Source organism: Pseudopipra pipra, chromosome 4, assembly GCF_036250125.1.
Source record: "Pseudopipra pipra isolate bDixPip1 chromosome 4, bDixPip1.hap1, whole genome shotgun sequence".
In the NCBI taxonomy this organism is placed as follows: domain Eukaryota; kingdom Metazoa; phylum Chordata; class Aves; order Passeriformes; family Pipridae; genus Pseudopipra; species Pseudopipra pipra.
This window is the reverse complement of record NC_087552.1, coordinates 5,085,493-5,113,261: the sequence shown is the minus strand read 5'-3', so window position 1 is coordinate 5,113,261 and position 27,769 is coordinate 5,085,493. Positions and strand designations below refer to the sequence as shown.

The 27,769-nt window shown below is 41.6% G+C and overlaps 1 protein-coding gene and 1 long non-coding RNA gene across 2 annotated transcripts in view; one reads left to right on the top strand and one right to left on the bottom strand.

Moving 5' to 3' along the window:
* The window catches only part of LOC135412697 (uncharacterized), a 33,150-nt gene extending 15,382 nt beyond the window's left edge, over positions 1 to 17,768 (bottom strand). The window contains exon 1 of the long non-coding RNA XR_010429893.1: positions 6,733 to 17,768. This is a non-coding gene — a long non-coding RNA (uncharacterized LOC135412697). The remainder of the gene's footprint in view (positions 1 to 6,732) is intronic.
* Positions 17,769 to 22,601: 4,833 nt separating this feature from the next.
* IL21 (interleukin 21) lies at positions 22,602 to 27,490 on the top strand. The gene is made up of 5 exons (XM_064652522.1): positions 22,602 to 23,213; positions 23,334 to 23,369; positions 26,702 to 26,839; positions 27,275 to 27,355; positions 27,455 to 27,490. Exons 1-5 carry the CDS (start codon positions 22,941 to 22,943, stop codon positions 27,488 to 27,490), a joined length of 564 nt encoding a protein of 187 aa, XP_064508592.1. The 5' UTR covers positions 22,602 to 22,940.
* Positions 27,491 to 27,769: the final 279 nt, after the last annotated feature.

Genomic DNA, 27,769 nt, shown 5'->3' with positions numbered 1-27,769 from the left:
AAGGATTTTAGGAAAAATATTCCTTGAGGATGAGGTTTTCTCAGCAGGTTAACTCCTTTCATCTGACATAAGCCCTCAGTTGCACATCTTCCATTTCATGCAAATCTGGGGAATTTTGAAGCCCAACATCACAAACTTGAATCTAGAGGAATCAAGCAAAGTCTATTTAAGCAGTAAAGTATCTGACCTGTAGCTGGAGACTTCTGAGTTTATATCTTGTTGTACTGAAATTCTTTATATATATATATATATATACATATTCAGTGTCATATCATGCATTCCTTTTAGCAACCTTTGCCTTGAACAAGCAAATGTCCCCTGCTTCCTGCAAAGCTTTATCCCAGTAGCATATGCTTATGATCTGTGTATGTCTTTCACCTTAAATAGACCTTAAAAATCATGTTCCTATCCTAATGCATTGCTCTTTTCTTTGTAATTTAGTTGCTAGGTTATACCTGGTTGGTCAAGTACGTAGTAAACAAATGTTCCTGTAACTCAGTTCAATTCTGAGTAAGAGAAGCCCCCACAAGCCAACAGATGCACTAATACACAGCGGAACCAGCGGTTAGGCTGACATTTTTTGATTTTTAAGAAGCCTCTTCGCAGACCTGTTTGCTTCCTATACCAAAGAAACGCAGAACTGCAGATACAGCCTCTTCTCTTTAAACCATTGACAGAGGCAAATGGTTTATTCATCATTTTTTAATCTTGCACAGCGCTCATTTCAATACTGCCATTTGCCATTTTATGGATCAGTCATTTGGAGGCAGAATGCACACTAAAAAGGTAAGACTACAGAATAGTGTCTATTTAGTTTTGGGAAGACTTTAGCTCTTGTTTAAGCTGATGTTCCTGCTCTGCATTTCGAAGGGTGGAATCTGGATCTGCTGAAAAGCAGATCTTTCTAATGGGACTGATGGGTCCCCATTCGGTTCATCCACTTTTATTCTTTCTTGTGTTGGTTACCAAGAGAGAGAAAGAAGATCTTGCATTCGTGGTTACTTCTTCTAAATATCGAATTTCTAGGACTATAGACAGACTTTGCCAAGCATGGCAATTCTTCTTGCATATTTCCGATAGGCAAAATAGTTCATGGTCTCCTCTAAGTCTTTTTTGTCCTGATATAACTTTATCCAGATTAAATATTAGACAGTGCTCTGCCTCACTGCCCTTTCAGCAAACCATTTTCCCCTTCGCTATTCAATCAGAAAGGGATGATGTGTGGGAAACTTCAAGGTTGCACCTAGAGATACAAAACAAAATTAAGGACCCCTTCCTCAAATGAGACCAACACTTCTACATATAGACTGAATCCTATAATAGGCCTCCAAATGTAGTAATTTCAAAGATGCCTTCTGGTAAGAGCTATACCCTCTGCTCTTGCATTACCTCTGAAAAAATAAGTATTCCTAATTGGAGCTCACTAACTCGAAGAGAAGTCCTAATGGGGATCAGACAGGCTCTAGTTTTCCTGTAAGCTAGCACTCAGAATTAGGGTCTTTGGGGTGGTGTATTCCTAATAACAATGATAAAATCAAATGTTGTATGGTATTTTCCATGCTTCCTGACTCCTGGTTGATATAAATACGCAGCCAGACTCTGTGCAACATGAAACAGGAGAAATACACAGAAATACACAGCCAAAACCCATCTGATGCTCTTCACTGCCCACACAAGTCCCCTGACTGTGCTGAGCACCTGGGACCTTTATGCCACTGTTTGACATTAGGAATAGACCTGTCCCAAGCCTTTGCACCCTGCTGCAGCAGACAGGAGGAAATCTGCTTTGGCTCTGCCGAAGCAAAGCTAAAACAAAGGCAGACAGATGATTTTTTTGGCTGCAGATACACTGAAGGAAAACAGTGAAAAAACCGAGCGCAACCTCAATCCACACTGTGGCTGTGGCCTGCAGCAGTCCCTGCAAATGCTGTGGTGTGCCACGAATTCCCCCTGCTCTGCTGCCCTGGGCACACCGCTGATGTGGTGGATTTATCCGCCTCGGGAAAGAAACCCTGCCAACAAAACCACCCTGGATCATCTCCAGCTGCTTTTGCTCGTTGATTGCCACAGGGCAACTCCACACAGCTTAGAAAGAGCATCCCATGCAATGACAGTCACAGCAAAGGCCAACAGCCACCCTGAATATTTCTGCGTCACGGAGTACTCCCTAAAGGGCAAATTTTCCTATTTCTAAAAACAAGAATTCTGCTCTTCTTATTCTAGGTCACTTGTAGAACCACACAGATAACGGATCTCAACAAAATGTCACTAATGATAAAGACTGGGGTTTTTCAAAGTGTGTTTCTGAAGGCAGGCACTTTATTTAGGTGTCTGAGTAGAGGGGGGGCAATTTTCACACACAGTTTCCAAGACTTGCTTTTGATATACTTGGATATACTTGGATATTGTAAAATTAAGCAGGCTGGTCTGGGTGTTGCACCAGAGAAAGGAAAAGTGCAGTGGTCGTTTCAAAAGCTGATTTACTAAACAGGATGGGACCAGCCTCACCACCCTGCGTGCCACAAACATTGCTATTTTCTGCCTCACTGTGACCACACAGGACTGAGTCACCTAATTCGTAGCTGCCAGTGCAACGTAGACAGCTCGTGGCTGGTGGAAACACCAGCCTGGATCTTATCCCAAAGCACGCTCCTCTGCTCCCCGCTCCACAGAAATTTTTGTTGCAGCTGAACAGCTTGCAAATAACACAGTATAAACACACACGACGTGCAAAGGATGACTCTGCAAAACGGGGGGCTTTCGATGGCTGTGTCCTGGACTCTGGAGCTTGGCACCTGAACGGTGCTTCCCCACAATCTCCCCTGTGGCTCAACAGCCAGACCCAGGGGAAAATTCCGCAAGTCGCTATTTTCAGCAGCCAGTTGGTAAAATAATCACATTTTATTTGAACCAAATAAAATGTCATTGAGCCATAATCAAAACACTGTTTTGTTTTCAGAGAACACTTGAGCCCAAAGGCTGCTGAGCCCGTCCCTGCCCGTGCTGAGGTGGTGGCCACGCTGCGTCTCAACACACAGGGCGAAATAACATAGACTTGTTTCCACTCTTCTCTGTTCTCACCTGAATGACTGGATCAAGGTTAAACAACCGCAGACAGAAGGGAAAAGATCCCCGACCAGGGGTGGAAATGTGAAACACGTCAGATGGAGTTTGTTTTTTAAATGCCGTCAGAGGTGCTCAGGGGTTGTGGCCAAGAGGGCAAGAACAGACAGCACTGTCTGCAGGATGGGAGATTTCTGGTGGTGAAGTCCTCTTGGGGTTTTTTTGGGACAGTTACATATAAGACACCAAAGGAATGGCTCAGAACTACTATCCCCACCTACAGTGTTTCTTTTCCTTTACATTTACGGTAATGATGTTTGGGCAACAGTTTGCTTTTCTCAGTTCCCAGTTACTATTCATTGTGAAACTTGGTAAGATTGGCCATGTTGTAATGTTACTCCATGAGTATGTGGATAAAGACATTTTTCTTCAACAGTTCTTTTCTGTATTCACGAACCTATCCCACTGTTTGAGTCATTCCTTAGGGCGTATCACATAGTTGGCATTGCTGTGGCAGAAACCTTCTGCTATCCCTTTCATTTTTTTTACTGTATATATAAAATACATGTAGATGTTTTTTGATACTTTGTCTGACCACTTAAGCACTGAGTTCCACAGTGAATTGCAGAAATTTTCATCATTGTGACCTAGGCATGGTTTGGAGCAATGGGCAGATCTATAGGAACAAATACTAAAGTAAAGTCCACGTAATACAAACTGCAGACCACAAAGATCAAGTTACAAATTGAAATACTCTGAAGTTAGCGGAAATAATTAGTCTGAAATCAAAGTTTCTACCCTAACCCTGACCATGTGTGCACAGGAAAGGGATTCATTTGGTTATACTACAGAACAGCTTTCCAAACTAAGCGTACAGCAAGTGCTGCTATTTATTTTTCTTCACAAATGTAAAATTCTTATTTTAGGTTATCTAGCCCTTCAATTTAAATGTCAAATTAAATTAATTTCACAATCGCTGCTGTTAAGTTACTTTTTTAAATTCAATTCAGAACTTCATGGAATATCTGAGTCCTAGTCTGCTTAATGAAACTTGACCTTCTAAGACAGCAACCAAGTAAAAACACCTCTTATGCCTTTTTCAGTTGCAGGAAATACTAAGGAAATACTACTGACAAAGGCTTCAGGGAGAAAACATTTTCAGTGCACAAAATAGCATTTTAAAGGTAATCTTGAACGAGAACCTTTGGTGTCTTACAACTTTTTCAGTATCTGAGAATTACCTGCTGCCGTAAAACTCCCAGGTGGCTGAATAGTGCTTTGGCAGACAAGTTTGTCTTTGCCTGCAATTAGGGCCAGATCTATAGAACATCTGTCTATGTACTGAGGAGCAAATTTTATCCTCAGAAATTCAAATCTACAAGCATATTTGTGTTAGAATAAAAATTTACTTCTATTCACGTATGGGATCGCAAAATGTAAAGGCAAAACAGTAAAGTGACAGCAGATCAGCCTACATTTTTTATACTTCACTTCATTAAAAGAAGTTATCTTTAAATCCTTTATTATGCTGCCCTGTTCTTTTTAAAACACGGCCTTATTGCTGTTCACGTGCTTAATGTTCTTGACGGCAGATGTAGCATCCAGGTTTGATCATATCTTATTCATCATCTGATGTAAAAGGGTACATTTCTAAGCTAAAGACACCACCTGGGCACCCACAGAAAGGATGTGTGAATGTCCTCATGTTCCCTTTTGCCACAAAGCAGCAGAAGTTTTCACACTGACGTTTGCTGATAGGGAACAGACTGACACCCATGTGTGCCCACACGTGAGCATCTGTGACCACAGACCCCAGTGGGATTTCTGAAGGGGCAGGTCTTGACACATGTAGACAGAGAGTTTCTGGATATTCCCAGGTTTCCTATCACTGAGGAAAGGGGGCATGTGAAGGGCACTGCTGGCACTCTGGTAGAAACTCCAGTACTCATGTTACTGTAGCTGTGATGACCCATATGGGTGTAAGTGAATCCAGTTTTGTAAAGGAAAGCTGCACCTTGCCAGCCTGACTGAAGCTGGGTGAAAGCCTCTCTCAAGTCTTCCCCTACTTCTTTTCAGGCTGAAGAATTATTGCCGTTTTTGCAGGTTTTGGACTCTCTGCATCTTGATTATGACAACAAACTCCCCAGAACAAAGCACACTAGTCCTTTCCTGTGTGTGACAAAACTTACACACAACTCTTGCTACCCTAGGAGTAGTTTTCTTTTTAGAAAGAGGTTTGATGTTTTCATCCCAGGTTTGATGTTTTCTTTTTATCCATTTTCTGTAATTTAACTAGAGACGATGTTATCAGTGTCAGCCTAATTGTACTGAACCTCACAAAGGTCTTGCCCTTGATGATATTGAGGCAAAAGCTTCCACAGCTTTTGTGTGTCATAAAAAATGTGGTGTGACATCTCATAGGCTTAGAATACACCAAAGGTATGCAACACACATATATTATTTTCTCTCTGTGATATACTCAGCTTCAAATTCAGTTATGGATGAGGGATTTTCATTTTCCTCCACATGAATATGACTACTCTCAGTACACTAGGAACAGTATTTGTTATATGCTAGGAAGAACAGAAAATTCCCCCAAACAAAGCAGACTAGTTAAATCATACGAGATTATTTCTAAATAAATCATAAACAAATTATGTCTACCACTTTTGGTGCCTTATTAGTAAATGTGGTTGATAAGTACATCAAAAGTAGCTCTAAAGTGTGTAGATTGTGAAAATTCAGTTAATCGTGGAATCACAGAATGCTTTGGGTTGGAAGGGACCTTACAGACCATCTAGTTTCAACCCCCCAGCCACAGGCAGGGACACCTTCCACTAGACCAGGTTGCTCAGAGCCCCATCCAACCTGGTCTTGGAACACTTCTACAGATGGAGAGTCCACAACCTCTCTGGGTAACCCGTGCCAGTGCCTCACCACCCTCACAGTAAAGAATTTCTTGCTGATATCTAATCTAAACCTACCATCCTGCAGCTTGAGGCCATTCCCCCTCGTCCTATCACTCCAAGCCTTGTGAAAAGTCCCTACCCAGCTCTCTTGGAGCCCTTTTAGGTACTGGAAGGTGCTCTAAGGTCTCCCCAGAGCCTTCTCTTCTCCAGGTTGAACAGCCCCAACTCTCTCAGCCTGTTTTCCTAGGAGAGGTGTTCCAGCCCTGCGATCAACTTAGTGGCTCTGCTCTGGACTCGCTCCAGAGGCAGTTTGGTTGGCAATCCTAACAGAGTCTATGTGGGGAAACTGTCAACACATACAGTTTATGTGCAGTTGCAGATCTTGGTACAGCGCTGCTCCATTGTGCCTGTGCCAACATGGGAAGCGTGCCCTGTCAGCAGCAGTGCTTCTGGCCACACTCAGCACTGATCCCTCTGCATATTGCCCCTTCCCACCACCACCACGAGTATTAATTAAAAGTGATTAACGAAAAAGCTTTCACCATGCAGCAGTTTGATTTCTACTCCAGATGGCCCTCAGCGAGGGAGCCAAAGAGCTGGGCCATTTGACCTCATGTGCCCTTTTTTTAACTCACAGCAAGCACGTCAGCACTGCCATAAACATCACACCTCCTGCGATAGGGCTGCCTGGCAGGCTCCACTGGCTTTTGTCACCCTCTTAATCACGCTTCCTCCCGAAATGTCCCGGTGCTGCACTGACCTGCTGGAGCCAGGGCTAGCAGCCAAGACATGGGGGGGCTTGGGAAGGAGGTATGTGCCACTTCTCAGATCCTTTGCTCTCTCCTGGGTGGCAAGGCTTGGTTACTTCAAGTCCTTCTTGCAGTAATTTTGAAAAAAGCCTGTTAGGGAAATGGAAAATAAAGAGTATTTCAGTAGCCTTTATTCAGTACTGCACCTACATTTTTTATTTAAATCCACTGCAATTTGTTGTGAGCTTGAGAAACTTCCCTTACCCTCACAGAGCAGTCCCCAAGACATGCTCAGTCCCCTCAGTGTCTCCAGAGTGCTCCTGCAGCTGATGCACACAGCTCAGCTTCCACCAAAGCTGTTCTGTGGTCTCCCTCTTTGGGGATCATGTGATAACACAAAAGTAGACATATGAACAATGTACATTTTCACCCAGATTACAGAATACTCATTCCACTCACCATATGGAGATGGAAACACAGACAGGCCAAGGCAACTGCAAGGCTGGATCCAGCCTGAGGGGACTAAGAACCATCCCCAGCACCTACCTGGGGTAGCACTGGCAGCCTGTGGCACCAGGCATTACTCCTGCACCCTGAGAAATGTACATCAAGTATCACTGTCCCTCAGGTTTGATGTTTTCTTTTTATCCATTTTCTGTAATTTAATTAGAGATGATGTTATCAGTGTCAGCCTAATTGTACTGAATTACCTCACAAAGGTCTTGCCCTTGATGATACTGAGGCAAAAGCTTCCACAGCTTTTGTGTCTCATAAAAAAACCCACACTGCCTTACACTGGCTTTAAGCATGTTGTATTTTTATCACACTTCTTGTTATCTTTTATTATATATTTACTTCAATTTACTGAAATTTTCTATAGTCCAAAATATGTTTCAAATGCTTCATGAAAGAATCAAAATTAACCTTCTAATTTACCAACAAACTAATCTCCCAGAATGAATCAGTAAAACCTCCAAGCCATTTTCAAGTAAAGTGATACCACATTGCCAGAATGACAAGCACAGCATTGCCTCACAGATGATAAACCAGAACTGAATTTGAGAAACCTCACATAGACTTTCTACAGTGAATCATCTTTTTTTTTTTTTATTGTTTTTAGGTGGGGGTTGAAGAAAGGGTGATTCATCCCACTCTGAAATTGTTTTCTGTTTCAATACAATACAACTTTGTTTTCTGCTACACCTTTTGAGCAATATTGGAAGAGCAGAATAACAATTAAATCAGTCCCAGCAGAAGAGAAAAACAAGTCTGGGGACAGGAAGAGGCATTTTCCATCTGAGATTTAGGAAGGAGTGGAGAAGAAACGAGGCAGAGCTTAACAAAAAAAAAAAAAAAGCCTCTGTCAAGGCAAACAAAATTAATCTGTTTAAAACGGAAACAAAGATTCTGAAGCCAGGGAGAGAAATTGTCACTATTGAGAGAAAAAGAAGACATTGGGAGTCATGGGCTTTCCAGTGAGGCCCTGGGAGCTGTTTCTTTGCCCTCATGGGAGCAGAGTGACGAGGACATGCCAGTTTTGCGGCAGCACTGGCGGGCTGGTGATGTCAGAGATGCTCTGGAGCAGCGGGAGGAAGCAGTGGATGAGGATGCAGTGACACCATCGAGGCAGCACAGAACGCTCTGGGAGCACCAGGCACTGACACGCTCACAGGGCAGGAGTAAAAGATGAAATAGTTGCCAAAATAGCAAGTGGCTAAAATAGCAAGTAATAAGAAGGATAAGTCAGGTTTGGGAATGCATCTCTTGACCAAAATGAGGATGTCTGGCTTTGAGACTTCTAGCAAGGAAGCTGAAACAAACCCACAAGCTTTCTTGCTCAGACAGCCAGAGTGACTGTGGGTAGCCACTAGCTGTGACTAATGCCACAGAGATTCTTACCAGTGCTGAGCCTATGCAGGTCCTGCATCTTGCAGTAGGAGGTACATGGTAGGCACTGAAGTCAGTCACTCACGTACCTCTTGCCTATAAATTTAGGAGAAAAATATTGCCTGCACATTTCATTCTCAGAGCCTTGGGTAAACTGATGTACTTGGTGAAGTCATCCCAGGAAAACTGTTTGCCAGGAAGGATTTGAAGGAGGAGAAGAGGATGGCTTGGCATCTCTATTGCAGCAGCTGTTCCCAAAGGTGCTGCAGATGTTGTTGCCTCCTGCAGAAAGAGCAGCTGTCTCCCACAAATGTGGTCCTGGGACGTGGTGGTGTTCCTCCAGGCATGAAGGATGTTGGACTCAACCCCTCTAGTATCACCCTCTCTTCTCCAAGACACCCACCATAACCACATCTTCACCCCTTTTTAACTGGTTTGAGGTGACCTGAGCATTAGAGGTCCTTTATCAGCCTCAGAATACCGGGTGTTGTTTCCTCTCAACTGGTCAGACATAAGAGACGTGATCTCAGCTACACGGCTCCCCAGCAAACAAACTGCCACCTCCCATAACTCAGAAAAGGACATTTCCTTCTTGGTGCACGGGGGAAAGATGCCAGAGTGCCCCAGTGCTGCCAGTGTCACAGGAAGAGAGCAAAAAGCAAGAAGGAAAAAAGTCCTCCTCACACAAGTGAAAGCAGAGGAATTCAGGGCGATGGGGGCAAGAACATCTGAAGCCTTTAGCGTAAAGGACTGTCCTTAGCTCCTGGCTGCCCTCACAGGCAGCTGTGTGGCATATAAATGACAACATTAGTGAGGAAGGAGACACTAATCAGGTCGAAGTTTCAGGCTATTTGCTTCCCTCCTACATAATGGTCTATCAAAATATAAACCACCCCACCCCAGTTTCAAAACATGAACACACAGCACGAAGGTGGGGTAAGCCAAAGGCATTCCTTCCCTGCAGCCAAAGGCATTCCTTCCCTGCTGGTTCTCAACCAAACTGATCCTTATTTTAAAAAGAGCAGTTAGGTACAGAACAATGTCTATCAGACCCACCCCAAAGAAAATCTTGGTTGCTGTCCACATAGAGCATCAAATACTTTTGCCTAAGGCACAGAGGGGCTGTTCCTACCATCCATCCATATTTTAGAACCACTGAGATGCACCATGGGGAACATAGCTACTGAAATGGTCCTGCTGCTGCCTTTCCTGTGCATGGATACTCAAGCATTTCTCATGGCTTACCTGGAGGGGAGCAGACTGCATTGCATGAGGGTTTGGATGACAGCCAGCCTGGTGTGGATTCCCATGAGGGAAGCTCTGCCATGCTGAGCGTGTCACTACATGCACCTTGAAGCTCCCAGGTGTGGGGGATTAAGGGTAGCTTCCCTGTGTGACAACTTTTTTTTTCTAAAAGGTAACTGAGCTTACTCTGCATTGCTGTATATTCTCTAAAGCAGCAAAGAAAAAAAAAGATATTTTATTTTTAAAAATTGATTTAAATTATTTTAAATTTACTTAGATTTCTAAAGCAAATAAAGGGTTTTTACATGCACAATAGGCTGTTTGTCGTGGAAAGCAGCCTCCAAAAGGAAACCCACTCATTATCATTATAGTTCAAGCTAAGTTAGAGAATGGCAACCTCCTGGTGACTTCTCTTGGCTCCCAGGTAAATCCACTACACCCTTCCCCTGAGTCTCACATCTCCCTAAACCTCAGCAGAATGGACTACACATGTATTTTATCTTTTGTAAAAAGACTGCATGGATTTTGAATTGAAAGCCTTCAAGATATTTCATGATTTAGAAATAATACGGTAGTTTATGTTTTGTGTGACTTCCTACTGTATCCTCTTGATTAAAATGAAGGCCATACGCCTCCACAATTTTCCATTTGCACGGAATTCCACCAGTTTAATCAAAGTGAAACATAAGGTACTGTTATGGTCCTTGTACCTTCAGATTTCCTTACTGATAACCCACATATAATCCGTTAACCCATTGCATCATTCAGAAGAATAAACAACCTGGGCTCAGCATACAGGAAGCTGAACAAAAAGGAAATAGAAAATATTAGTTTTCATATATATGTTTTCACCTCTCCACAGTTCAGACTGAAGTATTTTCACAGATCAAGGCTGTCCTTCAGATGAGCCTGTTAAGTTCCCTATGGAAACAAAAAGCATTTCCTATTTTTAAGTCTGAGTCTTTTTCATTTAAACCACTGTTTAGTCAGTCCCACCGGACTAAAGGATGGATCCAGTGGTTAATAAGGGTAGTAAAAGTCAGACTTACTTTCCATTCTCTAGTATCATCTACACTGCAATATTAAAGGTTAGGTGTTTGTGTAGTGCCAAAGATCAGCACCTCAGCCACACATGTTCAAACATATTCACAATGGAAGTGGCAAGGGACAATACACCCATTTACTTGGGGATACAGACCACAAAATCCAGATCTTTTACTTCTAATAAGGAAGTCTTTCCACAGTTTGAGTAAAAGAAAGGTGTTTAACACCTCTGCTCAGATGCAGAGGTGGAAACACTTACAGACACTTAGCTTAGAACTTCAGGTACAGAACCAAACACCCACCTCTTTCTAGGTACGTCACAGGACAAGAACTCAGTGAACTCCTTTCCAAGAGGAGATGCAAATAATTATTAGTGAGCAACAGATTAGCAATCAGAAATCCTAGACTTTGTCCCTGCCAGAAAAGAATTAATGTGGTTGACTGAAACCAGAGGATCCACAATCAAACCAGTTTAATCACTGTGGGTGTACTGGCTCCAGCTGGGATGGAGTTCACTTTGTTCACAGCAGTGCCTATGATGCTGTAATTTGGATTTGTGACTAAAAGGAGCAGAAAACACACCAGTCCTTTGTCTATGGCTGAATAGTCCTTGCACAGCATCAAGGCTTTCTTCAAAAGGCTTATCTGCTGCTCACATTATTTTGTTCATAGTATTAAAGATTTAACTTTTTCAGTCAGTCCTGTAAAACTTTCGTGGGTTTGAGTCATATTATTTGGTCCCTAAGTTATCTCAGGGGCTGCTCATGAAACCAGTCACTTATTTTTGAAGTTACTGCAATAAAAGAATGTAACAGATAGACTTGCTCTGAAATTCTTTTAAAGATCACCTGTCAGTAAATCAATACAGGCAGATTATTTCTGTGGGCATTTTGGTGGATATAGCAGAATTCCTTGACATAAAGTGCACAGTAAGCTAAACTCTGAGCCAGTGAAGCTGCTGGGAAGGTCAGGAATAGAAGTGTGGTCCCTGGGGGTGTTTGTAGGCTGAGCGTTGCTCAGCCCCACATCCAGCCCCATACCCTGCTGGGCAGGACCTGGCTGCCCAACGTCCCCTGTGTGCACACACTTATGCCTGGGCAGGCTGGCTCGATTTGACCTTGATTACATAGTTTTTTTCCTAAGAAAGCCCAAGAGGATCTCACATTGCCAAAAGGGAAGGTCCTCTGTGCAGTAGGTATTTTTCCCTCTGCTTTCCGTACCGCCTAAGGAAGTAAGCACTTCTACTTTGAACACCTCCCCTTTTCTGATAAAATGGTTTTCCTCACCTCTGAGATACTTGCCACTCTCACACGATGCTAAATGGAAACACTGTCATCTGCAAACAAAACTAGAACACACAGACAATGAAATATTGCTCACCACAGCACTGGAGATATTTTTAAAGCTGCTATTCTGCTATTTCACTGTAACCCTGGTGTAAGTCAGATACATAAGGAGGGGAGATATGGCAAGGAAACAAGGAAGCAGCTTAACTCAGAGGTGCAGGAAATTTTCATCTTCTGTCTCTCAGCAGAGTATCTACATGATTCCTTTTTACATGATTATTTTCTGGGGCTAAGTGTACTTAGCATTGCTGACACTATTCACGAGTCCACTAGAGAGCAGCTATGCCTCACATTTACTGAGGTCCTTTTTTTAATTAGTTTCTCTGACATTTATTGCACTTAAAACAAATGACTAATCAGCCCTGGAAAGCTTTCTCAGTACTAGACTGAGAAGTGATGGAGGTGTGGATTGAGGCTGATCTGATTCATACCAGTGCATGAACGCTTGCTCTAGGCACTAAGCCGCTCTTGTTTGTGCACAGTGTCCTTCATAATGAAATCTTGGCTGGTATTAAAAGAAAAGTAAATTAACTCCTTGAAGGTTCAGGTTCTCTTGAATCTCTTCAGTAAGGAATATACACATTTTCTAGAGGAAGTCCAGAGCAAGAGGCAGCCAAAGGGACTGTCTTTCCTATCAATGGATAAAACAGGAACCGAAAAATAGCTAAATATGGCTGGTTTACCCCATTTTCACAAGGTGCAAAAAAAAGTGCTGTGTAGGTCTAAAGAACTAGTAAGGCACAGCAGTCCACATGAACCCATATTAGGCCATTTTCCACTAACTTACAGAAGATTTTAAATAACACTGAAGAATGAATTACCCTAATGAGAAGACAATGTATTGTATGAAATATACAATTTAATTGAGACAAGACAATTTAATGCATAAAATACTGGCTTCTTCTGACCATCCTCTTAACCTTATAAAAAAGCTAAAGCTGTCTTTCTTTAACATCATGGAACGGGTTAAATATAAAGACATAGTTTAAATTCCAACAGCTTCACTATGTATCTTTCTGTCAGATAAAAAGATAAAGCATGAAACATTTTGCCACTTCTAATTATTTATCTGTTTTGGCAGAAACTGGATGAAACCACTAAAATCACTCAGGATCTGATGAAGAATAGAGCTGAAAGGGAAAATCTGTGCAGGTCAATCCTTAAAAGCATTGAACCAGGTCTTGCAATAAAGAAGAAAACAAGGTGGCTCAGAGAATGAGTAAGGAGAGTTTCCATGGCATGTGATTGTGTCAGACGGTAAAACTGTTTAATCTCTGCTCAATTTAAAAGATAATTTAAAGTGAAGTAAATGGTGACATTTCTCAGTGTGGCCAATGCAGAAGTGCAGAGGGCAATGGCAAGAAGAGAGACAAGAAAAAATCTAGAGGTTCTATTGCCTCTTTGCCTGTATTTTTCACAGCACCCTTCAAAATAATGTTCCTGTTTAACCTTTCCCTGCAGATCTGCCACAAACAGCGATTTCAAAGCGCATCAGCCTCCTTTGATCTCCCAGTATTGTTTTGGAAATTACAGCTTTGTCTCCTTTTTCCTTCAGGCCGTTTCTGACATTCTCGTGAGTTTTCCTGTTCTCAGGTTTAATGTTTCCATTTCCCTTCACGTTTTTGCCCTTTGTGCAGCGGTATCAAGTAGAATTACTTGGCAGCCTTCAGAGTGCCATCAGTCCTGTGACTTTTCAGCTGGGCCCTCAACATCGGGGAGGAGGGGGGTCCAATCTGCAGAAGGGGAGATTTAAGGAGCTGCTTTTGATCCCCAGCATCTGGAACAGAACTATCCTGGGAGGGAGAGGAGGTGCCCAGGGCAAAGGTGTTAACACTTGTGGTTCACTGCCTGTCCCTGGCCAGCAAAGGGCAGGTGAGTGAGGAGGACAATAAGCTGGGAAATACAAGTAGAAATGCAGCGGATAAGAAACCACCTAAAAATGCCACCAAGCAGGGATTTGAAGAACGGCAGGCTTAGCTACAAAGAGAAAAAAAGGCACTGATAGAGTCTTCCCAGAGGCAACAACAAAGTAGTTGTGTAATCCTTATGATAATCAGAACAGGAGGATAGGGAGTGGGAACTGAGCTAAACAGCAAAGAACGCTGAATCCTATGATATTGCTTCTGGGTGAATTCTGGATGCTATTAAAGAAAGCTGATCCTTGTTTATCTGCATATCTCGGGACATGGGAAAGCTATGAGATCTTCAGTGCCTCTTTGTTTGTCTCTTGGTTTCCCACAGGTTAGTTCAGAGAAAGAACACTGTCTGTTCCGGGAACAGGTATCAATTTTTAAGTGTGCAAGAAAAATGTCCTTGCCCAAAAGAGTAGTTTTAGAGACCAATTTTACTATTGTCTTGTATATTCACCTACAGATGCAGTCATGTGTTTACTGCCTCAGGTTTCTGAAAAGAAAACACAAGCAGGACAAGACAATTTAATTTTACAGTCAAAGGTATAACGTTAGAGTAACACTTTTAATTATTTTATTTTTTTTTTCCTTGAAAAGGAACAACTCTCCCAGGAGGACTAATGAGACAGTAGCAAGGAATTAAAAGCTATGGTCTTCTATTGATGTTTCAATATGGAAATTACTGAAAATTATTAAGATGAATCTTGCAGTCATCCCTCTGAAATAACTGTCAGTGGGTGATCACACTTTCAATCTTTGCTCACACAGAAGTCTCTGACTAATGTTTTCAGGCAGATTTTTGTACTCCCACAAATGCAGTCCGTAGTTATTTTCACACAAGTAGTCGTTTCATTTATATTTCAGCAAGAAATTTTGTATTTTGAATTTCCTTTTTCTTCACCTTCATTTTCTGTACAGAGGTCTTTGCTCATTTTTAATGCATTTCCATTGGTTCACTAACAGGGAAGGGTGTATATTCTTCTGGGAACTTGCCTGCCAGAAGCAAAACTGTTGTTGGGGAAAACTCAGAAGTCTGGGCAGTCACTGCAGTCGCTGCTCCCGACAGTGAAGGGAACAGGATTTGCCAGTTTAGAGGCTCAGGTATCCTGTATTGCCACAGCTCAGCTTTCTGGGGAGTTACAGCACAGGAGACACTCATCAGAGCAGAAGGGAGAAGAGTGAGAGAAGGAATGAAGGCTAGAAGAGGTGGGTCCATGGCTCTCCTGGCTCCAGTTGAGTGATGCAGACATGGATGTGTTTCCACATACATGACATAGCGAAGCCAACTTACTCTCCCCTCCTTCCAAATCCAGCTGTGCAGACCTGCCAAATCCCCTGCATCATCATCAGCACATTCCACCCTTATGGTGGTGTTGCTTGACAGCTGGACTAGATGATCATGAAGGTCTCTTCCAAACTTGATGATTCTGTGAATCAATTCACTGAAAGTAGCATAAAACTCAATTACAAAAGAAAAAAGCACACAACTGATCAATTATGTTTTTGTGGGATTCCACCTGCTTCTGCTGCAGTTCTTTGTCCTACCTTTAGATTCTTTAGTCATGGATTTACCTTACATGTAAACTTACTTATTTAGACCACCCGAAAGGCCACAGATATTGCTGGTTACCTTAAATGGCACTGGTATCGTGGTTTATTCTAAATTACCTTACTTAGCTAGTTGGGGTTTTTTAAATCAAATTCTCACTTGGAATATTTTCATTTTATAATGTCTATGTCATTTCCCACAGTTAGCTACTCTTTGTCTCCGCACTTGAAAAATGCTTTCCTCTCACATCTGGCTCTCTGTATTTAATTTTAATTTCCTTCTTAGACCTTCATCGTAACCAAGAGTTATCTTGATTCGTCTCGCTCTTTGAGGTCAAAACATGCTCACAGTGCATCTTAAAACTATTTCCATTACTGTTTCCACTGAATGCAAGGAAAATATGTTGACTTCATTAAAAAAAAAAATAAAATTAAACCAGAGATAATTTTCATAAATTAGATGTACAGATTTCACAGCTCAGAAACAAGGATGTCAAACGTGTCCAGCCTATACAGCCACCTACACAGAAACCACAAGGTTTCAACGACAAGTCACTGAAACCACACATTTTTATCCAAGACTACCTTTACCAAACGGGTGCTGCTGCTTCAGAGTGATGACTGATCACACAATAGTTTTTCCAAGGTTCGCTTAAGGTGCTGACCTGTGAAGAAAAACGAAACTCATTATGCAAACAACTCTGCTCCAGAGCTTCTCAAATCTGTATGTGTGTGCACGTAACAGATAAATCTGTATGCACAGGCACATGCATTCATATCTGTTATGTATGGCTAGTTATAGATAAAGACCGGAACAGAGACATCTGAAAAAACAAAAGTCATAAAGAAAAGCTGTTTTTCCAAAGATACTCAACTTTTATCTGTTAAGGATAGCATGAGCTAGTCACCTCAGCACCCCCTAACCTGCTCTAAACAATTAAACAGAAGACGTATTTAAGTGTAAAGTCATAACAAAGTGCATTACATTCTCAAAGTAATTCCTATATAAGAAACAGAATAGTTAGTATTTAAGAGAATTCTGTACTGCTATAGTTACTTCCACATCAAGAGATTTTATCGACATAACTGCCTGAAAAGTAACAACAAATCCTGCTCTAGCAATACTATTATACCTGCAAGAGTCTTAAATGTAGACCAGGTTGCAGAGCTAAGATTTCCCTAAATCCTCTCCCATAAACCCATTCCTTCAGAAACTGCGCTTCAGTCACAGCTGAAGGGCTGGATGCTGTGTGCACCGGCACCAAACTGCTGTTCCTGGAACTATGCTGCAGAGTGATAGCCCCCTCAGCCTGGCGTGCTGAGGAGGTACTCGCTGCGTAGGCGATCACAGCTTTGTTCGGCAGCAAAGCCAGCAGAAGAGCAGTTCCTGACTTCCAGCAGCTCGCTGCCGTTTGCAGATCTGTCAGTTGTGCTAAGGAGAAAGTAGGGGTCATGGGGAATCAAAACAAAGGTAAACACAAAATCAAGCTCTCAAGGCCTTCGCAAGAGGGATTTTTAACCTGAATCACTTCAGACCCAAGGTTCTGTGACAGAGGCTCCTCAGGCTGCACTGAACTGTGACGCAGAGGAGCGGTGGTCGGAAGTAGAAAGTTCATTAAATGGCTTTGCTGATGAAGAAAGCACTTCCATTACTACATCCTGAGAACTGCAGGGGTGGCTTCTGCCTCAGCCTTCCCCTGAGTTGCGCAGCAGGACACCAAATCCTGTTCTCTGCTGCAGGAGCTGAAGTCCAAGCACCGTCTGACGGCCGACCCAGTAGTTTGCAGCACAGTGGTGGAGCACAGGAGAAACTGAGGAGTTGGTCTGCAAGCAGGTACTTGGAGTCACTCCAAGGGGACACGCACTGTATTCTCCAGTGCAATCTCACACTGCTCCTCTTCCCCCACTACTTCTTGCTGTGCCAGAGGTGCCCCAGCACTGCATGACATGACGCTGTCCCTGGGCCTGGGAACACACAAAAGAAAGGGCAGGAGAACAACGTGAATGAGCTTATAGGACTTGGAACCAACTTTATCATTAAAAACATAATTCTAATAGAAACTGTGTACAAACAGTAAACACATACACATGAATGAAACAGGGTACAATCTGTAAACCAGAAAGTGAAACTATTTAGAAATAAAAGTGGTATTCAGTCATCTGCTTCTACCAATAATAAAGATAATAAAAAGGAGAAAATTGCATTTTAATTTGAAGTTAACTTTATGCAGAACATATCAGTAAGGAAGGTAAAACCAGGGCTGACTTGCTGGAGAGGAGGGCAAAGGGGCCATAGCCCCTCACTGGCTGTGCCCTGTGTTTTGCTCTAGACTAAGCAAGAGAGAACAGCAGTACTGCTGCAGAGAGCCCACACCAGCACAGAAGCCTCACCAAACCCTGGGAGTGAATTCCAAAAGAACCTTTAATTTTGTTATGAAAACACAAGCTGTAGTCTCACACTGATCACCACACAGGACAGGCCAAGATATAGGGAGGCCCAGCTGCCAGTGGAATACCTATGGAGCACATTCCCATATCCTGCAGTAGACTGTGCACCAGACATGACCATCTTGAGCTGATAATGGTTTGGAGGTTATTTGTTTGGTACTACTGAATTTGTAGCACAGAAGTAACTTCTGACTTTTGTTCCTTCTGTTCATGAACATTAGCAAATGAAAAAAAAACCCAACATTTTGCCTTGTGCCATTCTGCATCCTGTCCAACATTTGTGTGTATCTCCTGATTTTTCTTTCTCAACATTTTGGATGAACACAACACAAACTGTAGCTTCAGCACTAGCACCTCCCTGCTTTTCACACCATGGAGTTGTTGGGAAATGTGTACTATATACAGATGACACTCCTGTGGTAGAAACCCTGTGCCCTGTGGGCCACATTTCACAAGGAGACCTGCAGACCCTCAAGCACGTGCTTGTCTTGCTTGTTGCCCCCACCGCTCCCCGCCTGTGGCTTTCAGCTGAACAACTCCTTTCTGCCCTCAAATTTTTAAGAGAACTGTGGTAGCCTAACTTCCTGTCAACTGCTGCCTTGCCTTCTGAACGTGGCTGTCCTCTGGTAGTGGCGAAAGATTATTATTAACACAGTAAAGAAGAATGAAGCTGCTCTATAAAAGCTCGAACACAGCTCAGGCACAGCTTCAAGCTCTTACTGTTACAGAGATCGAACTGTTCAGGCCTTATGCAGGAGTTTCTAATGGGAAATATGAAAGGAACTGCATGACATGGATACCTACAGTGCCAGGACACCAGATTTAGTGACCCAGTGAAGCTTCTTCCATCCTACATGCCGAGAAAGGTGTAACCCAGAAGCTGGGAGGCCGCTCCAGCATTAAAGACTTAAAAGGACATTCTCTCAAGAGGATAGCTCTGAGTATCTGGTTCTGTGCACAGGGTCTAGGCTTGTTTCAGGTTCTGGGTGTTGACAGGATGTTTTCTCAGTGCAGTTTGTTATTAGCAGCTGATAAGGCTAAAAACACATCAAACTATGTGCCTAACAAGCATCACTGGGTTGACCTCACAATAGAAACTAGCTATAACTTAACTCTGAAGGAACCTGATGGAGAATGTCAGTGGTTTTATACAGTTGTCTATTAATATTTTAGTGTCTGTGTCACCACATTAAGGGTTATATTTAGTCTGATTTTTATAGCAAATAAAATTTAAGTACAGATTTTTTCCCAGGTTTGGTTTTTCTCTTTTCAAAGCAAAGTTAAAAGATACAAGAATTATGTCAAAGCTTATAATGAGAAAATGAAATTGCAAGGGGGTACAACTAACTTGCAAGGTTTTCAGAAATATTTTAAAGACTGATCTTCCTAAATCTGTTGTACAGGAGTCTTCTTCCTAGTCTCCAATTTTTCAGCATAACTCTCTCCCCTTGCTTTCCTACAATCCCCCCCAAGTCGCAGAGAGTATACACGTGAAATTCAACATACCTAGTTCACAAAAATTCTTTGAAAGCAGCCCTGCACACTGCAGACTTTTTTGGCTGAGCCATAGCAATGACTAAGCAATGGGAAAAGCCTCCCTTCAGCTCTACTGTAAAGGAAAATGTGGGTGGGGGAACTGGGCTTTCAGGGTCGAAGTCATTCAGCACTCGGGTGGCACTGTGGCAAAGAGGAAAGAGGAGGACTGGGTCTGGGATGGGAGGTTTCTCAGATTTCCACTCTCCAGCCATCCCTGTAGGGCCAAGCCAGCGATGGTGCGAGAGAGGGTGTCATTATTTGACTCAGCATGTTCCTAAGCCACAAGAGAGAAGTGACGTATGTAAAAACTTGTCACTCACTCTTATCTGATAAGAGGGATATCAAGGAGTTTTCTCCACTGCCTAGACATAGAGGAAGTCCTTCTTTGTCCTTGTATTTCACTTTCTCTGTCAGTATGCCTTCCTTGATGCAATTATTGTGACTTTACAGCCTCTAACACAAGACAGGAGACTTCACAGGTTTAAAGACATGATATGCAGCCACAGGCTACCACATCCCCAAATACCCATTGTTTAGCTTCCCATCTACTCCACCAGCTTCAAAACTGTTTTCTGATATAATTGATTTAATTTAGTAATATCCCAGACAGAGCCATCTCACCTCCCATGAATTTGGTGGAAGTCTGCCTGCACCAAATCCATGAATTACGCTGCTGGACCAGCAAATGAATAAAGTCTGCCACGTTTCTGTGATGCTTCTGGTAGAAAATGACAGTGCTTCACTTACTGCCCAGACAGTCTCTGGTATTACTGTGCAGCTGTTCTTGCACCATCTTAGCCACAATCAATTTTATCTCCTCTAATATCATAAACTGCCTTTTGCAGAGCAGTGTGGCACGATGACACAGACCAACTCCCTGTGTTGTCCCTTCAAGCCACATGTGTCTCAAAACACATGGAGAGTCATATTGTGAATTAACTGAAGTTTCACAGTGATTCTGAAGTTGTCTGGATCTGCAAACAATCTGCAGGGATATCTTTGCATGAAACAATGCCAGCCACCCAATGACATCAGAACTATTCGAGTCTCATTACACATCCACATGGAAAGTTTCCAACCTATCAACGGAATAAAAATGCATAAAATAAAGGCTGTGATAGCATGACCACCTACTGTAGCCCAGGCTCAAAGGAGTTTCTCAAGAGAACCCACAGCTGAAATAATGACAGTAAAAAGTAGAAGCAGAAATTATCACCAGCCCTGCTCCTTGACTACCAACACTTCCAACAGTACAGTCAAAAACTGGATTGGGAATAAATGCATGTGCAGTCAAGTCACTAGTAACCACCTGCAAAGAAGATGAATGTCCACTTCACGAGGAGCAGAGCTAATTACTCTCTTCCTGTAAAGAACACCACTATCAGAAATAATCTCTCCATCCTCTCAGCAGTCTCAGGAAGGTGTTGAATGACAAAATAAAATTTTGCAAAGCTTCGCAGGAATGGAATGAAAGGAGGTGGGATAAAAAGAAGTAAGTATTGGCTACCATATGGTTTCTCAAACAAAAGATGCCACTGATTTCCACTAATAACATTTAGCTATAAATTAACACAACTTTAGAATAAAACCTACTGAGATACTCCGTACTTCACAGTCCAGCTGTGCTGCTTATCTAAAATTATTTCAAGACATGCCCATAGGAAAAAAAAATAATAAAAAAAATAAAATCACACCACCTTTTCTTCAAGAAATGACTATATGGTAGAAGGAAATATTATTTCTTACTTATTTCAGTTTTCATTTTTCAGGATTTCTGTTCCCTTTCACCAGGAAAGATTCCGTGTGTGCATGCATGAGACCATGAGTGCACTGTGTTATCTACACACACACCTGTAAAATCTGTTCCTGTAAGCAATCAGTTTTCTGAAAGATGAAAAATTACTTAAGCACCTAAACAGCAAACACTAAACAGTCATTTGTACACAGAAAACAAACACTTGAGTCTGCCAGACAGAGCTCTCACCAACCTAAATGCTCAGTTTTAAATGAACAAGGTGATCCAGCCTGACAGGCCAGATTCATCCACCAGAGAGAAACACACAGGTGCATTTTATACAATGGCAGCATATTACACACACTACCAGACACCAAACTGAAGTCCAAATTCTGTGTAGCTTTTGTAAAGCATCTCCAAAGCCATCTGAAATCTTCAGGTTTTCAGAGGCAAAGATTTTCTTCGAAAGACACTTGGTCATCTTTTTATTCACCACCGCGAAGGTGTCCAAAAGACTTTAACTAACCTCTGCTAATTCTACATAGGAACCTTTTAATGGTAATATCATGATATTGATAATAATTAATTAATTATACGACATACAAGTCATTTAAAGTTGGTTTTTTCCTCTTTGTGATGAAATATTAGGAACAGTGACTTTAAAATCAACTGATTCCTAGAGCTGGTGCTAAGTCTCTAGTGCCTGAAGAGACTTTTGCTTGGATTTCACACAACACAAATGCACTTCTACATTCCAAAGAGAATTCTCAGGTCTCAGTATCACATCTCCTTTGAAGAGATTAAACTACAAAACTAACTTCGAGCCTAGCTGCTGAAGAAAGTGTTTAGCTGCCACAAGTGACAGTGTCCCTTGGGACTCACCAGGATTCAGTCCCTGATCTTCCAGTACTGCTCCCACCCTGGTAACAGACATGGATGCAGGGATTCACCTCTCCCAGGGCAATGTATCTCCCTGCAATTTTCAGCCCCAGTGGGCATGCCCTCCACAATGCTGTTAATATATATGGTACTGGTTCCAAGCAAATCTGGCTTAAATGCCAAGATGAGCTTTTATCGCACCTCTAACAAGCTCTAACAAGCTGAGAGTGTAAAAATGGTGGTTCATAGATACCAGGGGGAACTAGCTAACAAACATCCCTTGGAACCACAAAGTAAGATAAATACATTTAAATTCTGAAGAGAAGTCTTGTCATATTTCTCCAGAACAGTACAGAAGAGCTTCAGATGGAGAGATTCATTAAAAAATGCAGCATCTTTGTTTACCTAAGCCTGTGGTTTCTAAGTAGCTACTTTTTACTATGTTTATTTCTTGACTCAAAGTGAAAATGGGAATTCACCCTTTTCTCTTTTTTTCCTGCCCAATGTGCAGATGGGGCACATTTTCTCTCACTCCAGCCATCCCAGCCCCCCCACGCACAAGCTTGCATAGATGCACCTAGCCAGTGGAAAAGAAAAAAGGGTTACTCATTAATCCATTCTACAAAGCTTTCCAAACTGAAATGGGTGGGGTCTGCATCTCCAGCAGGGAGCAATATATAGATAGGTGCAGAGCATACCTGGGCACAGCTCAAACTGGAGTGTTAAACTTAGACAGCACAACTTTGCTCCTGGCCTATTTTAAAACAAAACTCATCAGGATGGAGAGGACGATTATTTTCTGTATGCTTTTCTTCTTTTCCAGTACAGTGCTGGCTGCAGCTTCACACAGAGCAGTAAAATACAGACAGATTCTCCTGGTAATTGAAAAGTTAGAACACGCAGTGAAAGATAAGGTAAGCAAAGTATTTGTCATAATACTGAACTTGTTTTCAAGCATTATGTGTTGCTCAGTATGTATCTTGTGAGGGGCATCACTTTCAAAAGTTTTCTAACTTAGATTTGTTTCATTGTAGGATGTTGAATGGCTGCATACACCTGAAAACCCTGTGGTGAGACTGCTTTACCATTTCTTTAATTTTAATTTAATTTAATTTCTTTAATCAATTTGATTTTGTACTGGTTTATTCCATTGATAAGTGGCACATGCCTTCTTCTTCGTATCTCTGACCTAGTACTCTAAACTTAGCTAGACTAAGAATATACTTTTATAAAAGTTTCTTACTTCTAAATATTTAATAGCAGAACTGTTTATATTTTGCCGTCCTAATTACTGTTTTACTACCATATGTGTATTCTAAGCCACTCATAGATTCAGAGTTGCATGTGATCCATTTACTCAAGAAACAGTGCTGAGAGTGAGGGTTCATTTAAGACCCAGATGAGCAGCAGTACTTCTGGGGATGTGGGTTTTGGGAGTGGAAGTGCCATGAGCTCCAAAGGGAGTGCCTTTCCCTCCCACTGAAGCTGAATGCCAAGAGTGGCACTGTAAGGCCGTATCACAGAGTGCTTCCTCTCATATGTACTCACACTGGTGTCTCTGAGACTGTTTGTATGCAAGGGTTGTGCTACCAACAGGAAGACAAAACTGCATTCTGCAAATAATCTCTGTGGACCATAACTAGTTAAAAATACAAGAACGGCTCCACACGAATCCCTTTCTAATTCTGATATTTACTTATACGTTATTTATTGCTAATATTTTGCATCTTCTAAGATCAGGAACTTCTTATATGTAGTAAATTTGTAATTCCAGACTCACAGAAAGTCTGTGCATACTCAAAAGTGGCAGTATGGAGGATGTGTCACAAAATTAAATGCTCATCATAGTAACAACATGTCTTAAAAGCTTAGAGGGTAAATGCATCCTGCTTTGATAATCCCCAACATGCAACAAAGGTCTAGAGAGAACTGTGGCTAATATAATATTATACTTTTGTTATCAGCTGTCTTAAATTTTTGAGCCCTGAGAACTATTTCATAACACAAACAATGTAGACTGACATATAAAAATAACCATTATGGATTATTATGCTGTAATGCTGCAAGCATTCTTACAAAAACTATCTACTCAGGACTGCAAACTCTCTTGTAAAGCAGCTTCAAGAAGGAAGGAAAGAAACTCACCTCATTTCACACAAGTTTTGGTTAGCCTCCTCCTAGGCTTTTTACAGTTGGCTGCCTTTTTTACTTGCCAAAAATACACAGAAGCAGGACCAAAACAGAGACGTTCCTTTGCATTGCTGGAAAGAACTGCTGTGCACAAACCCAACGCCCTCCAACTACTTGCTGGAGGTTTTTTTCATTAACACTCTTTCTAACTTGTGGTGTCAAAGTGAAAAGGAGGAGATGATTAGCTGTCATTTTACTACAGTGTTTGCTGCTACCTCTGAAACAAAGCAAATACAACTAGTGACTAATTGCTTCATCAGGTTGTTGGGTTTGTTTTTTTTTCTCAAAAAAACCTGTGCTCACCTCAGGAAGGAAGACAACATTTCACTTGCAGCTTAGGGCTTTACAGTCTGATTCTGGGAGGTCCTAAGGTACCTCTGCTGAAAACTAGAGAAGACAGAGAACTCACGTATTTAGAAAGTATTGAATTGATACAGGTTCAACTTCTGATGAAAAGCATTTAAAAAAATATTAGTATGCTAATAGTAATTATCACCAGCAACCAAATTAATGAACTTTTCATCCTACAGGGTGACTAAGATATGAATTACAGTGTGCCAAAGAGGCACTCGGGGTGATTAGGTGCCATCACGCCCTAATGAAACTTGATTTAACCAGAAGTTGTTCATATAACTGTATTTCAAATATCAAAAATACTGCTTTTATGATAACCTGCTTATGCCAGATGTAAATTTGGTCTTGAATATTCAAGAAGAAAACTACCTTTCGTAACACTCAAAATTAGGTGGTTTATCACCATCTGTTTTGGCTTCCTTGAGGTTCCTCTGCGTGGACTGTTAGTCCCAATACAACCCCACACAACTTCCGAGGGACGTCAGGCGACATCAACTCAAGGAAAATCATGCTGAGGCTGAAAAAATAATTTTAATGTTGAAGTGATTCCAGAGTGCAGGGAAGATAAACTTTCTTGCTGGTGATCGACAGTGCAGCTGAAGTCATAACACAGTGCTGATTTACACAGGATCAGTATCTAACCCCGCCGATCACTAATTCTGGAAGTGAGGGCTTTACAGGCTAATCTGTGAAGTTAGTTTGAGTCAGATGCAGAGTAGTGCTGCAAATTGCCTCTGAGATAAATATTTAAATATTTGCCTAGCCCCTCTCAGACATCTCCAGTGGTCTGTGCTTTTTAATGCCTCTTCATCGAAGTGCTTAACCCGTGACCACAATCCTTGTGGTCGTCTGACTGTTGGCCTGCCTGCAGCTGAGTGTTAACTCAGCAAAAAAAGAAAGGCAGCAGAGATGAGAAATGCTGGTTTCTCAGCTCATCACGGATGAGACAGAAAACGTTTTCAGTTTCAGCTGGAAAATCGTTCTCTTTTTAAAAAACGAATGTTTTTTTTCCAGTAAGCGAGACCGGTTACAGTAAGATGGTTGAAACAAACATAAATGTGTGGCTTTTAAGGAAAATAAAATGTTTTCTCTAACTAATATAAAATTTTGCTAGTAAGATTTGCTATAAGCAACACACATGGAGGTTGCCTTCTTGTTGCCTGGTCCTTGCCCAAGCAGCAAAGTGCAGTGACATCTAGCAAACCCAAATGGGACTCGGCTTCCATAGCAGTTGGTTAGGGTGCAAAGCAGGGATGAGGGCTTTGGAGCCTTTCTAAAATGTGCAATCAGCAGTCCTAAATGTTTCACTTAGAAACTGGCTTCAGCAAACACTGCTTTTTTTTCTCTGTTGACTATTAGGTTAGTTTTGGTGGTATTTCCTGTATTCGTTTCCCATGTTATCATGTGAGAACATTTCAGTAGTTCTACATCAACTCTAATTATTAAGGAGGCAGTATTAGAAATGGCACAAAAATTAGGATGAAAAAGGCATATTCCCACATGTAGCACTGAGAGATATTTGTAATTTAAATAAAATGCTCATGCCTGTGAAAACCTACTACATGTAACATATACTCTTCAGGAGCATTTTTTTTTCAACTGCTGTCATGATTAATATCCAAGTGGAAATTTTAGTTAGAAAATACTAAGTGTTTAAGTAATTAATCCAAGATCAGGCAAAGTAAAGATCTCTTGCATATCTAAAACTAACTTTAAAAAAAAAAAGAAAGAGTACAATTGAATATTCTCAATTAATATCCTGGATACTTACTTTCACACATGGACCACAACCTAACCACATGCAGGAAAAAGCACTGCAACATTTGCTTTAAAACAGTTCCTTCTCTTCCTGCCCCAGGAGGGATGCGTGGACACAGCTCTGAGCTGCTTCAAGAACGGCACACTGCAACTACAACCCTTAAACAGCCAAGTGAACGCTACGTTCACCAAAGCCATCAGAGTCTTCAGAAAATACACCATCAGAAGTCCTGGAAAGGTAGGATTTCCTCACAGTGCTCATAATGGTGATCAGTGCTCCTTATTTTCTATAGCAGACACCACCAGCAAGGGTAGAATTGTAGAAAGCAAACTTGTTAGAAAAAATCAATCTGCTTTTCATTACTTCGGAAATTAAAAATGTCCAATTTTTGCACTTTTGGGAGAGGCATTCACTGGGATCCTGAATCAATCACACGTATGTACTTGGCAGCCACATGTGTGCTGGCAAAAGGACAGGGATCACTGCAAAAAAGGTGAAGGAAAGGTGTCATTACTAAATTCTCTCCCTTTCTGAAACAGCTTGTGTCGAAGCTTTTCCAGCTGGAAAAGGCTTTGCTTACAACCCTCGTGATTTTTCACTGAGAAGGCTTGAAGCCTGATTTATGGTTCTGACGTGCTGGTTAGAAGTGGCATGATTATCTTTATTTTCCAGCAGTGTGAGTCTTCATGTGAATCCTACAAGAAGAAACCCCCCAAAGAGTTTCTGACGAGCTTTGCAAAACTAATCCAAAAGGTAAGCAGAGCTGATTGCTCCTAGGTGCTTTCTACATTTTGTAAACTATTACAGATATCCTTATTTTACATTATTTCTAACAATGCCTTGTTTTTACAGTTACTCAAGAACGAATATAGCACACAACAGAGCTGAAGGCTGCTGAAAATCTACTTCTTAAAGCAGACACTATGTTATTTAAGATGTGAAAAATGTAAATATTTTTTAGTGCTCTTATGCTGTGTTGTGTGTGTGTGGTAAGTGAAAGCTTCTCCCAAAATATTAAGGAGTCTTTTCTGGATGGCTATTCATAAGGTGGATGCTGTTTTGAAAGTGATCCCACAGTGAAAATTAAATTTTAATTTCACAAAAATAGGTTCTCTTAAGGGACTTAACTGTCACCTTCTGCTGAACTAGAAAGACTCGAGATCCTAT